The sequence below is a fragment of the Silurus aristotelis genome, assembly GCF_946808225.1.
Source record: "Silurus aristotelis genome assembly, chromosome: 2".
Classification (NCBI taxonomy): Eukaryota; Metazoa; Chordata; class Actinopteri; order Siluriformes; family Siluridae; genus Silurus; species Silurus aristotelis.
In genome coordinates, this window is record NC_139575.1 from 24058766 (window position 1) to 24076219 (window position 17454).

The following is a 17454-nucleotide window of genomic DNA, read 5'->3' on the forward strand; positions in this document are numbered from 1 at the left end:
TTTGTATTTATGCTTCTATCAAACAATTTCCATACCACCCTCACCTAAAGCAGAAGAGACTTAACCTCATTCTACTGAAAGGTGGCTGCGAATGGACATAATGAAAACTCATTTAGTGAGGCATGTTTGCATGCACTGATTCTGTGCAAATTATGACAATGGTGAAGCAATAATGGTAGAAGGAAATTCATTTTTAATACTGTGCCATGATATTTCATTTAGTTTCCAAAGCTCAGATCAAATTAAAAGTAGAATTGCTTGTCTGAAAATCACCCGCCTTCCTCCCTCTTTTTAAATCCTTTGCTTTCATTTATTTTTTTGAAGAATGTCACTGTAAGGTATCAGATTTGGTTGTACAGAGTTTCCTTTGAGCATAAACACTCCCCAAGAAGCATTTTGTCCTTGGTGTCACTTTGCCAGTATGTGTATGAACACGAATGCCACAGTGTTTCATTATTCTCCGCAAGTGCTTTTCCCGTCATTTTTCTCTTTATTATATGTGTCCCTCTCTGACTTTGTTCATACTTAAGGGGTGGCTGAGATTGAAAAAAAAAAACATTGGAAGATTTGCTGGGGGAAGTGTTTCACTTCTGTCTAATTTCCAATTTGGATTTCCCTGAAGAGTGACATAAATACTGCATGAGCCTTTTGAGGAGCGTGTAATGAGAAAAAGAGCAATAAGCAACCATGGGAATTTCACTTGATTGTCTGTAGTGCTGGCTTATTCTTGTCCCTGCCCTCCTCTTCCTATCCATTCATCTCGATCTATTCTCTCTTTTCATTCTTTTAAGCACATCAATCTGTTACTTTACAGAATCTGCTAATTTAATAACTGGAGCCGATTTCAGAAAACATTCATTCCAAACGCTCTTACTTTCTCTTCGGTATGAGCCACTTTCACGCTCACCATCCCTGATTTACAGCTAAAATGTGATTCATTAAAGAGTGCAAGAGCTCAGCATGGTGGTGGTAATAGAGAGTCAATGTGCAAATTACTATCATGACCAAGTCGCAGAAAAGGACAGGCGATTTTCCTTTTTTTTATGTAGCCTTTTGCGGTTTCATTTAGCCTTTTTTTTGTGTTGGTTTTATTTCTTTTCCAGCTCATTCACACCATCAGCGTTGTGGACCGAGATGAACCTCAGTCGGGTCATCGATTCTATTTCACACTCGCTCCTGAAGTCTCCAGCAACCGTCATTTCACTTTGTGGGACGTCAAAGGTGAGAAGAGTGATTGGTCATTATCCCTAAAAAAAACAAAATAGTATAACCTAATGCATTATTTTTTTAGAGATTCTGCTAGATAGTATGGAAGAGGTGATTGTTCTGCTTGTGTGTATTCATTAAGACTGCTATCAATAAATATCAGCCTGATTTTTCATTCTTTTGAAATTGTAAACATGAAATAATAGTATAGTAGTCAAACATCTCATTATTTGTGTTATTGTGCAAATAAAAATGAGAATTATATACACACTATACCCAAAACTGTTTCTGGTTGATTGTTTTTTGTTTTTTTTATGCAATTTTTTCCCCAAACACTCTCGACATGATTGTCCATTAGCGTCAAGAGTTTTACAGATGTGCGTAGGAATGCGACACATGGCAAAACCAAGATTGATACTCATCTGACACAATGAAAATGTCAACCCAGGAGAGCATGGGAAATGTCATCTGAGCTCCTGAGGCCATCCAGGAGTAGAATTACATTAGCACATGCAATACACAAACACACACGCAATTGCATGGACACACAATTCTGCGGACACCCACAATTACACATGAAACACCAGAACTCTGCATCTTCAGGGATGTGTGCCCCCTTTGTTAAACATACAGTACATACACACTCACATTCAATGCAAACACACTCCATCAGACAGAATATAATAAATGAACCGTGTTACCTACACTTTATGTATAAACTGTGCTAAACAACAGTCACAGACCTTCACCAAGACTGCCGAGACTTACATATCTACCCTTTTCCCGATCCCTCTTTTTGCCCTCACTCTCTGTCACTTCTCCTTTGTGTCTCACATAATGAAACGATTCTATCCAATATTTTGTCCCCCCCATATATATCTGATTCCATGGACACACATTTGTCTACCTGTCACGTTAAATTTGTCACTACTCTCTTTCTATGGCAGCTTCTCGTTGCGTTTTACACTATCTCCTTACATCCTGTCACATGAGGACAAACATGCCTGAAAAAGGCCTAGAAGTGAATGAAACTATTGTAACCACTGATCTCATAACACGGCTATATGTGTCATATAATACTGGGAGAATGCTTATGCAAGAGCAGGTACTAAGCAACAAGACATAGAAACAATAACTATAACCTTGAATTTGAAAAAAGCAGCAAATAACAACCAAAGAGTGCTAATTAACAATGAATTTAAATTAGGTGAAGAGATCATGGGACATGGACCATGAGGGTACAGTGGCTGATGAGAAACTTAGTCTCTGTCTATAATCCTGACAGCATGCTTTAAATGACAATGCCGAATTTCTTAGATTTTCTTTTTGGTGAGGTGGTGATTTCATTTCAGAGTGCAAACAAAATAAATGTGAATTACCATCTAGTTGTATGCACGTATGCCTGTAAACAGTGACACACAAAATACCTGATGGTAAAACCATATCCATTTTCAGTGGTAAGATTAAATTGAACAGGGCAGAATTATATCATGCTGCACACAACCCAGTACAGTATCTTCAAAGTGTTAGTATAGAAAAAAAAAAATCATAATACAAAGACAGTTATTTTGTACTGGTATGAAATGCTGTCAGCCTTTAACTAATGATAATGTGGCTACTGAAGACAAATGAATGCACACATAAGTGGGAACCTGCGTTTAATTTAGGTAGCCAAACACATTTTTTCAGGCATTTAGTGGCTCAGCATAATCACATTTTGTGCTTAATGGTGAGGAATCTAAAGCAGATTTGTTCTGCTTCTCAGACTTGTGCACTTCAATAGTTAATTTTTTTCCTTTCTATTTAAATCATAATTCTATAAATGTTAATTTTTAGATGTTTTTTAGGACTGATCATAATATTAATAATAATAATAATAATAATAATAATAATAATAATAATAATAATAATAATAATAATAATAATAATATAATAATAATAAATAATTAAATAAATAATAATAATGAAATTGATAAGAATTATTTATAATTATTATTTTTGTTATTAGTGACTACTACTATAAAAACAACTATATAAATCTTTCTATGTAAAAAGTATTACTATACTTCTACTGTAGCAGCCAAAGTACAACGTTACAAGACCTTAACTCAGCAAAACTGCCCGCAGAATACATCTGGTAATAGGAGAGGATTTATCAAGAACCCACTCATGAGCAACAGGGCTGACATGATATACGTTATGAATGATGAATAGCTCAGGTGTGTGTATTCAGGTCTGTTGGTTGAGAAGAATCCATAGTTTTTGACTGGGATTTGCAGTTTGTCAGTGTCATATATTTATATACACTCATATAGTATAAATGTCTCAAGAGTTTGCTAGGTGGAACTAGTGTCCAAACTGTTCTCTGATATTTATCTTCATTCGTAGAAACACAGTTCAGCATAAAATGTAGAATTTTTTATCCTTAATTGTACGAGTTACATGTTTACATGTGTATTTGTGTGTACAGGAGAAGACATTAACATCCAGATCAATATATGCGACTGAAAACATTAGAATAGAAAATACTTTTTATTACATTTTATATTTGTTTATAAGCATTAGGTGTAAATAAAATATAATGTGAATAAATACAATACTGTGTGGGAGTGTTAGCAGGTACGTGTGTGAAATATAACCCTAAGTATAGCTAAGAGTTAAAACTTGTTTTGTGTAAAAACAAGCTACGTTAAACAGACAGAAAATCCGTCCTATGGTAAAGTACTAAACACTGCAACTCTGTAGCTTATTGAATGGACGTGTATTAAAATAACCTAAAAAAAATTTTATAAAAGATTTTAAACATTTTATTTCTCATTAATTCACTTCTCATGCTTTCATTTTCCTTTCATCCCTTTCAGACAACACAGCAGGTATTAGAACCCAGCGATCAGGCTTCAACCGACAGGAGCAGAACGTGTACCTGTTGCCCATCCTGGTTGTGGATAGTGGACCTCCAGCTCTCAGCACAACTGGCACACTTACTATCCACGTGTGTGGCTGTGACCCACAAGGAGTCATTCAGTCCTGCAACGCCACAGCCTTCAGCATGGGCACAGCCCTTAGCCCAGGAGCTCTCATCGCCCTGCTCGTCTGCATTCTCATTATTATTGGTATAAGCATATTCTCACTCATTTCACATAACAGCAAATATGTGTTGCCTCATTGGGTTTGTTTACACCTTCTAATCATTTTGTTTTAGATTTTTTTCAATCTACTGACAATACTGAACACCATGTGTTTCTATATGAAAACTGAAAACCCCAAGCATATTTTAGTGTATGGTGTATTAAGTATGACCAATACATATTTATTGTACATTATCTAGATTGAAGAAAAACTGATTCAAGTTTTGGATTATTAAATATTGCTCATTGTAATTGTGTAGTATTTGACACTAATTCTACCTATAAAATGGCAGGTTATCTTTTTTTATGTAGGGTATTTGATTCTGAGCTTCATTGTGTATGGGCTCTTATTAAATAATGTAAAGAGACATTAACAAAGATCAAATCAATTCAGGAGAGAGTAGTAGAAATTGTTGGTGCATTTGTTGAGTGTACAGTCATGTTGTTTTGCAAGTTGATTTATGCAAAAGTAGGCCAAAAGCTATAGATGTTAATCCCTTCTCTTTAAGTAAGGTGCACTCAACAACAGCATTATTTACTACACATAAACTTTAAGCGACTGAATGCAAACAATGTGATTTTGCAGCTTACAGATTTTTAGCAATTACACTATATGGCCAAAATTATATGGACACCTCACCACCACATCCATATGTGCTTTTTGAATATACCATTACATTTGTAGTCTTTCTTTGCTGTTGTCATATCCTCCACTATAATATGAAGGGTTTGCAATAGATTTGTGAATATAATTGTGGGTTTTTTCTCATTGACTCATAAAAGTATTTGTGAGTTTCATACAGATGTTCGGAAGGGGTTTCAAAGTTCTTTCACATCAACTTTGGCAAACCATTTTTATCTTTATGGCTTTATTTTGAAGGGGAACTGAAGCTGTTCCAAAAGCAAAGAGGGGAGTCTTACACAGTTATAAAGCTATAAGTGAGAGAATCTTGCTATGCATTTTGATTGTGGGTTGCTTAGAGATCCTCCCATTGGCATCTCCAATAATAAATGCTTCTGCCTATGAAAAGCAAGGGGGAGTGTTCATAGACATGACCACACAAAGTGCACTGTTTGATTCCCACTTCATTGATTTCTCTGCCGTTGCCATGCCTCTAATGGCCCATCATCATAAATGCAAACTTTAATTTGTGCACGAGTTCTGATCTTACAAAGGATTGGGATCCAGAAAAAAAAAAAAAAAGAAAAAAGAAAAAAAAAGAATAAGGACAAAAGTAACATGAAAGCCAGTCAATATTTCATCCTTCTTTTTCACTCTGCTTGACTCTGCTTTTGGATGTCCTTTTTCATTTGATAGAGAAAAAAGCTTTTGTACAAATGGAAAATACACACAAAATAGGGCCCAGTAAATGACATCCAACCACTTTGCCAGGAACTGATGTGAGGGTCAGTTTAAAATGATGCAGCCTGCAATCGGGGAAAGAGAAGCATCAGCACCTTTGTCACCCTTTCAGTGGCACAAGCTTTTTTTAGCGTTCAAGCCTCCCAGTTTAGAAAAGCATTTCACATTTATATTTCTGCAAGCTTAATTAGCTTATACTGTTTCTCTTTCTATCTTTCGCTCTCTCTCGTGCTCTCTCTCTCTCTCTCTCTCTCTCTCTCTCTCTCTCTCTCTCTCTCTCTTTTGGCTCTATTATTCCTAATCACATTAAAGAATGCACAGTGTTCACTGAGAACAGATTGTGTCATCTAAGACTTTTTCCTCACTTAATCAACAGTATATATGCTTGTCACTAATTTCCCTTAGTCATTCTGCAGACCGACTTTTTCCACTTATAAAAACAAATGTTTGTACCTCAAACATGTAGCGCACAATACATTTTTTAAGTGGCCTTTTTATAAAAGTCTAAGATGACTCAAACAATGCTTGTTCAGTTAAGTTTGATACTTTGAAAGTGATTTATGTTGTATTCTGAAAGTAATCACCAAGTTTTGTTCACAATGTACACTTATACAAAACTTCCTTAACTGAATTTACAATGAAATTATACTCGGATATGAATGTCCCCTGCATATTAATTTTCTCTATACTTTCTCCACATATTTTGGTTCCTCTATATGCTCTATTCCTCTTATAAGCATTTAGAGCATTGCCTATGCAGCAGCAAATTCTTTTAATAGTTTAAAAAAACACATTTCTTTGGAACAATCGGAAAAGAACTGCATAAATGCATGGTGTTGCAAGGATGGTGCAAGATCATTTGGGCTTTCATGCATCAGTGCTAATCTAACATTAACTTTTTACCCTACAACCGATCGCAGAATCCAAATCCAAACCCATTGCTAGAGTCTTGTCAGCAGCCACAATGAATAGGAATGAAAACACGTTCATTCCTAATTAGCCACTAAACAAACCCTCCTTGTCTTGAGTGGACAAGGAGGGTGAGGTGATGGACCCATTTAAGTGTGTCATGCCATCTGTACACATCTACCCCAATTACAGTCCATCTGCCATGATGGGAGTCATAGTGTGCCCATCATCCTTTGGGAAAAAGCTGTCCTGTCAGGAGTGCTTATTGGAACATCTGCATGCCAGGAAGTGCCAGGAGTTTCAGTGAATGCATAAAAAAAAAAAAAAAAAGACTTGCATGTGATTAGAGAAAGAAAAAAAATAAATAAATAAAGAGATCACACTGCAACAATTATTCTTTAGCAAGTACAAATACTTGAAGAGAAAAAACTACAACTTTTAACAAATTGCAATTTTTGATTGAACCTTTTTTTTAACATTTGTATTAATTTCATGCTTGGCACCGTTTTCTTTTTACTGGTAGATCATTTTACTCCAGCATCTAAATATACTGTATATATACTGTATATCTATATATGTGTGTATGTATGTATATATATATATATATATATATATATATATATATATATATATATATATATATATATATATATATATATATATATATATATATATTATATACATTTAGATGTAATTGTTGCAGTGCATAAAAATGTAGACATGTTACCATGACTCATGCCCCTGTAAGCTGGGAGAATCTATAGCTGTGAATGGCCAATAAACTTTCTCTTTCTAGAGCTGGGGACAGAAGTGCTGATGCTTCTCTTTAGCTCCTTGTGGACTTCATCCATTCAATTTGGCCGTTATATCATTCCCCGCCAAAGTGGTTGGATGTCATACCAAGTTCTATTTAGGACTATTTGGAAGATCTGCATGCGAAGAAGTGCCAGAGGTTTTCTAATAACAGCTTTATATGATTACCAGCATCTGAAGTGGACAATGACTGGCTGTGACATGACTGGATGTGGGTTTATTTTGTAATCATACTCACTTTATGTGAAGCAAACTGATCTTCTGACTTACATAGAACATAAGGCTTAAGACCTTTTACTGGTTCGTTATGGTATAATGCAAAACTGCTGTGTTTCCTGAGGGAAGAAATGAACCACCTAAGCATGCATGCACCTTTTTGCCGTACTGATGCACCTTTAATAGCTGCTTTAACTGTCAACCAAATCTGTTAAAGTGTTATCCTTTGTTGTATTGCCTTTATAAAAGACTCCAAATGATCTCCAATTTCTCTTACCTAGCTAGACACACATTTAATAAAAATTAAAAAAAAATCCAGGATAGTAGGCTATGTATCCTGTATGCAAGTGCAGATATCTTTATTAGACATTTCCCTTAAGTTACTGTTGAGATCCTCAGTGTGAATTCAGGCTGATTTGGTATGCATACTGCTGTGTCGAGGCAGCCAGTGTAAGCCAAGTCTATTTACCAAGCCCCTGTCTATTAAGGGCATCTGATTATGATGGGATTGGAAGGTAACACAAAAGAGCAGCATGGTCCAAGAGTCACGTCCCCTAGGCTTAAGGGCAGGCTTTGGATTAGCAAGTGTGTGTGAGAGGGAAAGGCTGATCAAAAAATTGTGATGGAGACAATCAGCAGTTTTAGGCAAGCCCTAGCTCTCTCCAGGCAATTGCTACCAATTTCCTTCTCCTTAACATATCGAGTAATTTATAAGCAACTAAAACCAATTATATGCCCCCCATGCAAGTCATTTGCACATATTACGGTGGCTATTATTGAGCTTTTCCTCTCATACAAAGAGAAGAAAAGCTTAATAATATACAAGAAATACAACGAAAGCTTTTAGCCTCTATTCAGTCTACTTCCATAACTCAGCCCTCTCTATCCAGTAAGAGTCATTTGAATGCTTCTGCTCTGAGCTAATATGTAAAAACTTTGGCCATTAAAGTGCTGCATTTGGGCCATTAAAATGCTGCATTTACTTAAGAAATCGTTTTTTGCTTCACCAGATTGTGTGAATTTTTACTCAGCTGGCTCTAGCTGTTAGTCTGAGTAATATATGGCCTTCCATATCGCTTGTGATATCAGCCGCAAAGCTAGCAGCCCCTTGCAGCACTTTGACAGCGTTATTCACTCCCACCAGCAGCCCCCATCTATAAAACTGCCCCATCTATGTAGCTGATATATTCTGTCCTGTCAGCTCTTGTATATCCGAAGACACTTTATCTGGCATCTGTTGTTGGATGTGTGTCAAGCCAGGTAAGACAAAAGACAAAGAGCACAAAAGAAACTCCTGTGCGTATGCATGAGCCTAATGCTAAACATGCAGTTTTTAGTAGCTATATTGATTTTTGTTTCTTATCACCTCCCTTTTATTCAGACTGACTTATACAAGACCTAACGTTGTGGCACCCTTTTTTCTTTACATATTGGGGTCACACATTACAAATTGTCTTTCTGTAGGATGTTACAAAGGTTTGTGCTCATCAAATGCAACAAGCTAAAAAAAAAAAGGTGAACATTTTATGAATTTTAGCTGTTGCAGAACAAAATACAGAAATAATAAATAAGGGTTTTTAAGATGTAAGGAAAAATTGGCAATAGGGCTGTTGAAGTATTAGAATAAAAATGCACAAAGTTACCAAGCCTCAAGACATTATTGAGATGTTTTAATTCAAGACAGGGCTTTTGTCCTTAAAATGCTCTTGTGTGTAGAACTAATTTTTTTCATGTCGCATCTCAAGTCCACAATGCCATCTTAGAGCTTGTAAACCATAAACCATAGATATGCCTGTTGGGGTGAAAGAGGAAGGGGGGGAGGGAGAGAGAGAGAGAGAGAGAGAGAGAGAGAGAGAGAGAGAGAGAGAGAGAGAGAGAGAGAGAGAGGAAACAGAGTGCATGTGCATAATGATTGCAGTAATGAGACAGAAAAAATATGTTGTAAATACTCTCTCTCTCTCTCTCTCTCTCTCTCTCTCTCTCTCTCTCTATATATATATATATATATATATATATATATATATATATATATATATATATATAAATATATATATATATATATATATATATATATATATATAATTATTAAAATTTGTCAAAGTGGACATTTTTTGTTATTTCATTTACTTCGTGAAGTGATTTGGAACTGAAATGCGGTCAAGACTAGCCTGAAACCACTCTCACTATGCATTAAATAAAAAATAATTGCACACCTTGGCAGGTCTGTCAGCCAATAAGAATCCAGTATTAAACAGATCTGCGGTATATCGCATTATTCAGCACTCGAAGTACTTAATGCATGTGATATAATCATATCTGCTCAAAGTGGAATTGTCTTTGAAGGTTAAGTTATATAAAAATTCATATCTGGAAAAGCCCTAATGGAAAAAAAAAGTTTAATTAAAATGATAATTGATGAATGCATGAAAAATGGAGAGCAGAGGGAGAGTTTTTAAACATACGTTATATTCATACATCAAAATGTATGGTTTTCTGTTCTTCCAGGAGAGTTTAATTATATTTTAGCATTTCACTTCTATCTTCGTACCTAATGGCCATACTTCTTCAAAGAGCTTTTATCTCAGTGAATCCGCACCATGTGGTTAGATGAAAGCCTGGTGATCCTACCCTAGACAATTCACTCATATAAGTCAGTAACATCATCCACAGGACAATCACAGTCTTATCACATTTGTTCTTATGCCTTATTAATGACCTTTGGTCTGACTTTGGTGCCTCTAGACAAGTAGTCATTAATAAAGCATAAAACTTTATCCCTTAAAGAATATGACCTTCAGTATGACAAAAGATGTCGCTATGTAGTGTACTGAAACTTTCTTTCATTCTGACATAGATGCAAGTCACCCCCTTTTTGAGAGATTCCTTATTACCAAATCACCTGTATAAAGATTTATTTTAGCATTGTGAATAAATTGGACAGACTTTTGTTACTTTCTCCAGGGTTCCAATTGTTCCTGTAATGTGTGTCTAATAGAGTTGCAGTTTAATTAATCACATGTCGATCGAGAGAAAAGAGGAGTTTTTCTAATCACAAATATAAGAACTAATTAAGATAATTCATGCTGGATGAAGGGCTCATTGATTTATTTAGATGAATACCGCTTTTGTTTTCTTTTATTCTCATTAGTGGATTAAATTATCCATATCCGCCTTTTTTTCTTTTCTTTTCAGTTCTGACTTGATTTCACACTTATTCCAAATATATCTGCAAACAATGTTTGAAAAGTTTTCATCTTTATTACAGTGTAGTGAGAAATAGCTTTTTGAAATGTTATTTAGTTTTTTTCATTACTTCCAGTACAGGATAATCCCACTTACAATTTGTTATATTGTAGTATATCTTTTTCCTTTTTTGCTATGCTAGCATAGTAGATACATACACTATATGGGCAAAAGTTTTGTGCACCATTTGTGGAATGGGATGTTCCAAAAGCACAAATCTTATAGTCAGGTGTCAAAAAACCTTCCTAAATGCAGGCTTTACTAAAAAATGTAATGCTCCAGTTTTTTGCACATCTCAGATTCACAAATTTAACAGAGTTTTGTTTCACCTCCCACATTCACCTTTTTCACATTTAAACAACTCTTATGACAGCACTTCCTGGTGAAAATCCTTTAATAATACCAAAAAAAGGACACATTTCTCATTAAAATTAAAACAGTACAGTAATAGGTTCCTTGGAGGAAAGTGTACTTGGTCTTCTCTGAAAAAGAAAGACCTTTTGAGAAAGGAATATGACTAGGCTAAAAAAAATGGCTAAACTCTCAAAATATTAATTAAATGAAAACCACTAATGTTTAAATGTTCAGTTCACCAAAGACAGTTGTGTCAAAAAAATATGTAGCACCATGGGAAAAAAAAAAAATGTCAAGTTTTCAGAAAATGTATTCAGCTGAACTGATTTTTTTATTATTTTTTTTACTTTTGCAAGTATCTTTTTGTAAATCAAGTTAAGCTGCAGAATAATGCATGACAGGATGTGCTCTTACTGGAAATAATCAACAACATGGTTCTAATTCACTTACCACTTTAATGTAGATTATTGGTTATTAAGGTCATGCTATTCTACTTCTTCCATAGTAACAATCTTAAAACGTATTTATTGAGAATAAAAAAAAACATTCCAAGATTAATGTAAAATTATGTCAATCCTAATTACTTTATTCATCCTCCTCATGCTCATCAGACACTCAAGTCTAATTACTTGAGGTAAAATATCAGTCACAGCATTTAATGACCCACAGCCTTGTTATTGTCTATTAATTCGACTGATCTCTGAACTCCTACATTAGAATTGCAAAAAAATAATAAAAAAGATTCATTAAGTTTAATTCGTATTTAATCCCGACAACTTTGGCTGCTGGCACCTCAACAGTGTTGAGAATTATCTTGAATAATAATTGTACAGCTGCCATTTTGACAGTAAATACAAAATAAATCTATTAGGCTTATGTCCATTTTGTTATGGTGCCTAACAAACAATTTGATTAAAGCGTTCACTGAAAACCTTTTGGCTTTTTTGCCAAAGTATTTTGTCAGGCAGTCACACAAATACATAGTCTCAGTATATAATTTGTCTGGAGTTGCAAAAATGTAGTTGATAATGTATTGAAAACTATATGTGAAGTAAATTCTAAATATACTGATTATCATCCATTCCAAAGAGTTAATTCCTGCTGTCTCCTGGCTTCTTATCCTGTTTGATATAGAACATATAGAAGCAAACACATGTCTTCCACAAACAGATTTTTAAGATAAGTATAATAATATACAAACAGCCTCCCGTTTTGCGCCAAACATTTTACATGACGCCGATAAAATGAAGGTTGACATAACCTTTTTTACACGGAAACTTCCATACAGTTAACTCATATAAATGGAAGACTTTTCAACCAGAGAAGCTGATTTATGAGTGGGTCAGTTTATGGGTGATAAGAGCGCAGAGCACACTAGCTCTTCATCCAGCCTCTGTTATTCACAATGACTTCAGAAGGCAGATCCTTACATCCCAACCTACACGCTCATTTCAGGATCTTTTTAATCTCTGCTCTGTTCTCTCCTCTGCACATGCTTCTGACAGGTTCTGAACGCTATGTGGCAAATTGTTCAGGAACAATTGCACAAAAGCGACATTTACTTCAAAAATGTGTTTATTTGCTTGTTTACCAAAGAGTTAGGTTAATGTTAGTTGTATACCATTTCTTGTAAAAAAGAAATCCCCTTATTTAATCATTAATTGAGACATAGACACAAATTTGAAACTTGTTTATTTGCTTTGATGTCGTGAAGGGGATAAACAGCCTCACAAGGTGCTTGTATTTAAAATGTATCTTTAATTAAAAGCAGACTCCTGCACAGATGCTACTTTTAAGCCTCAGTTAATTTCACACTTGATCTGAGCTGATTTTAGAAAATAATTTTGAAAATGTGTCACTTTTGGACAGCGTCTATCTAGTACATATCTCATATGAGTAAATGATGTGTTTCTTTTAGCTATAGCAAGTTTTGATTGCTTTTTATTAAAAAAAAATAATAATAATAATTTTTATTTATTTTAAATTTTTTTGCAGCATGTGATAATGCACCCGCAGCAAGAGGAAGTGGGCCCTGGAAGCATCAATAATAACTGTTTATTAATTTTAAAGCAAATAATAAATCTTATTTAAATGGCAAAAAAACAACCTTTAAAGTTAATCTGTTTTAATTATATTGAAAGCAGATCCCTTTTTTAAATCCACATTAACTGAGCATTGTAATTATTTTTATTAAAAGAATATCAAGTGTTTAATAGGTCATTATTTTGCTAAACTTAAATGTGTAAAGTGAAAATGAATCTGAAAATGAAAGTTTACAATGCCATACTGCGATTTTGAATTCAGCTCTAGTATTTGCTGTTTCTGTTTGCTGAGTAATACTGTCTTACCATCTTTTTTTATTTGCCTCCTCTGTCACTTTCTCTTAATAGTCATTGTGCTGCTGATAGTGACCTTGAAGCGCCATAGAAAGGGTCAGCGTATGTGTGAGGAAGAGGAAGACATGCGAGACAATGTCATCAAGTATAACGATGAAGGAGGAGGCGAGCAAGACACCCAGGCCTATGACATGAGTGCACTACGCAACCTCTACGACTTTCCTGAGGCCAAAAGCTTGGAATCACATCCAAAGCGCATCCAAAACCATGTGAACTCTGACAGAGAGGTAGCTGATTTTTCCCTGTTTAAAGGCTACATCGGAAAGAAGGTGGAGCAGGCGGATGCAGACCCGTCAGTGCCTCCATACGACTCATTTCAGACATATGCACTGGAGGGCAGTGGCTCACCAGCACTCTCACTCAGCTCCATCCACACTCTGTCTACCAGCTCAGAGCAGGACTTCTCTTACCTCAGGGACTGGGGGCCTCGCTTTAGGCAGCTGGCAGGATACTATGCCCCGGCACAGCCTGATGAAGAAGGGTCCTAGCACTGCCTGCCGTCCTGTGCCTGTTTTGTCAAGTGAACCACACTCTGCAGTTCCATACACACTGCTCAGTGCTGGAGCAGCCCAGTCTCCTTTAACTAACACTTTCCTCCATCACTGGATGATTATTGGATCCCAGTCTTTTCTGGACATTTTAATGCCACTCCATAAAAGATAAAGACAGTTTGCCTTTGTAAAAGATTAAAAGGTGGAGGATGAACAGACAGTGAGTGAGGAGTTGGGCGGGACTCCAACAAACCCAGCAGAGTATGAAACGAGAGCTGGGCTGTGCTTTATGCACAGTGCTAAACCCACATTGTTCCCTATCTGAAGCATTTCCTTTGTGTGCGTGGTTGAGCGTGTGCATTCGTGTGTATGTGCACACCTGTGTGTGTGTGTGTGTGTGTGTGTGTGTGTGTGTTCTTTTTTTCTTCTTTCGGTAAGGGAAAAGTCTACAGATTCATTGGGAGGTCCTGAACCTGTGCAACAGAAATGGGGAGATCATTTTCTAAGCCAAGACGAATAATTCCCAGATGAAAATATGTATTTATTTAAAGAAAAAGGAGATATTTATGTATTTATTGTTTCTATTTATTTATTTATTTATTCCTCCTGGTTGAAGTATGGAATAACAGACTGTACTTAATTAAAGAATGCTATAGAAATGGATGGATGATACAGACTGAACATTCCTGAGGCTTAATACATTAACATTGACATGATGGTGCCATAGTGAGTGAGAGATCTGGGCCACAGTCTTACAAAAAATTATTTATTTTTCAAAAACTATTTTTTTTTCTTTTTTCTAAAATACAGGCCTATGCTGGGAAAGGATGTATAAATCTTAAATATTCACTCATTTAGAGGTTTGTTTTTGTCCTATCATACATTTCATGTATTGTGTTACTCTTAAATTTATTACCAAGTCACTTGTTGTGGGCAGTCAGATATTTGTTGTGTGTTAAATTATTATTATTTTTTTAATCTGTATTTTCAGTGGTTCATTTGGAAGAATTTAAGGAACTTATAACCAGAGACAAGTCGAATATTCCTCAGTATTTACATCAGTATTTACATTTTGCATCCATGTTCATTCCATTTTTGTGATTGTGTTGTTTATATTCTAAACTGTTTTCAAGACCAGATAATTTGTTTGGTTTTATTCAGTTTAATTTCTAGTATTGGTTGAGGCTGATGAAGGGGAATGAAAACATGATAAGAAGGCCTGGTTACACTATATCCTGCTTGATTCTTGATAACAGTGTTGAGGTGGGTGGTTAGAATGCCCTCTGTATTACAGCTACCTCAGCAGTAATTAGGAAAATCAGAATTAATTTGATTCACACGAGATTATATCTTGTCCAACACAGACCAGCTGTTTATAAAAATTTTTTTTTTACTGAAAATTAATTGATTCGCCACACTAGTGTATTCAGGACTTAATGCATATATAGGAGGATCTCATCACCCACAACCAATATCTGGAGACATTTTATTGCCAATCATATTCAGTAACAGTGTATGGATTAAATGTACAGTTGAAATCAATAAATATTGAACTTTTTTATAGGCACATTGAGACTTGAAAGTCTGTGTTTGACAGGTTTAAGAAACTTTCTAGTGCCAGATGTTTTCTCTGATTTCTCTCATCCCTACTTGTTATGACTGACAATCAAGCTGCTTTGCCACCTTATACTGCATTTATAGATGATCTTTTAGTATCTGTCTCAAAAAAGCAGGGCACAATTTGGGCTATTAGAAATAATTGAATGAAATAACAAACAGAACCTCAATATACTGTGTTAGATTGCTTAAAAGGCATTAGCATTCACATCCAAGCAGGCCAGTGCATTATTAAAAACGGAAAGGAAAATGGAAAAACATGTGCCTTGTCTGCACTCTTCACAAGTGTTCATGGGAGATCATTAGGGAAGGCTTTGTTGGTGGTTACTCTTTATTTCCATTCAATTAAAATGCCCCACCACAGTCTAGCTAGCCACCATCTATTTTTTAGTAATGAACTTCAGTTATTAGTGTATTAATGTCTTACCATAAATCACACTTCAGCCACCATCCACCAAGGGCAAGTAGACCTTCTATTTCATTTCCACTACAAGTCTGATGATTGACATTGTTCGCTCGCTCACTCTTATAATCTCTGTTCAGCCACACTGACCATAAAAATTGATTACAGTGGCAGAAATGGAAGTCAAGAAGGCAGCATAGTCGTATGACAGACAAACTTTTAAACCCAACAAGAAACTGCCACTGTTTATCCACAAGAATACATAATAAGTATTATCTGTTTTTATGATTAGCAATTTCAGTGTGACACTACACAATCTTCTGCAAAAGCTCACATTTACTCTCTCATTTTCAGTAACTGTGTTATCCTTATCAGGACTGCAATGGATTTGGAGCTTATGCTGGGAAAACTGGATGTAAGGTGGGACTATGGTTACATTCTGGTTATGAAGCCAGTATCAGTCTAGGGGGGAAAAAATGACTGTGTAATTATTTTAACGAAAAACGCATGCAACATTCTTAAGCCACATCATCTTGTCAAGCTGCAATAATAATGATACAGTCTTTCAGTAAAGGGCTACACACTCTTATTTAGCCAATGTTAGCTGTCAAAGCTTCAACATTCATTGTCCTTTTACATTCAAGACTTTCTGATTCCTGGCTGAAAGGAATCCATGCAGTGTTGACATATTCCCCTAATAATTAGGACATGAAAAATCCACTTTGCAGTAAAATAAGAGATCACAGAAGCCAATTTACACCATGCCCTTCTAAGTTAGACAGCCTTACAGTAATCATATTCTGAGCAACATCAAAGCTTGTATATTCATAATAGGGCTATGGCATATAAATTGGCCAGGTAAATGTAATCAAAAACTGCAACGGTGAAGTTCAATATATGGTCACACTGGCATAATTTTTATTTAGAAGAAAAGACAATTAATTCATTCAATAATCAGTCATTATGTACATTAGCAGCAGTCAGTTAAACAGCATTAACATGTGATTTTTCAATGAGTATTTAGAGGCGAAACAAAAACGACAGTATTTAGAGGCGAAACTAAAACCACAACAAGGCATGGTATATGAAAATCATTGTACATTGTGGCATAATTTGTGAAGCAAAAATGATCTATGATCAAAACCAAACAATAAGGGCTAGAACTATGAACTACAAAGATAAAATGAACCCAGAAAACAAGGCCAAGAAGTGCACTTTATGACTTTGAAGAAAACCAAAAAAACAGATGGTTATGCATGAAGCTAACACTATTCAGGTGCACATTTTCGAGAAAACAACCAACAAAATGACAGAA

At 35.4% G+C, this 17454-nt stretch overlaps 2 protein-coding genes across 6 annotated transcripts in view; both read left to right on the forward strand.

Annotated features, from left to right (window-relative positions):
- Positions 1–15686, forward strand: part of cdh22 (cadherin 22) — a 246472-nt gene extending 230786 nt beyond the window's left edge. For all 5 annotated transcript variants that reach the window (XM_083529723.1, XM_083529724.1, XM_083529726.1 and 2 more), the window contains 3 exons: positions 1104–1221; positions 4068–4319; positions 13623–15686. In XM_083529723.1, coding sequence (XP_083385849.1) covers positions 1104–1221; positions 4068–4319; positions 13623–14116 — 864 coding nt within the window. In that variant the 3' untranslated portion in view covers positions 14117–15686. The remainder of the gene's footprint in view (positions 1–1103; positions 1222–4067; positions 4320–13622) is intronic.
- LOC310720344 (uncharacterized protein) overlaps positions 1–17454 on the forward strand; it is a 388245-nt gene that overhangs the window by 267348 nt on the left and 103443 nt on the right. The gene's annotated exons all lie outside the window — the stretch shown is intronic.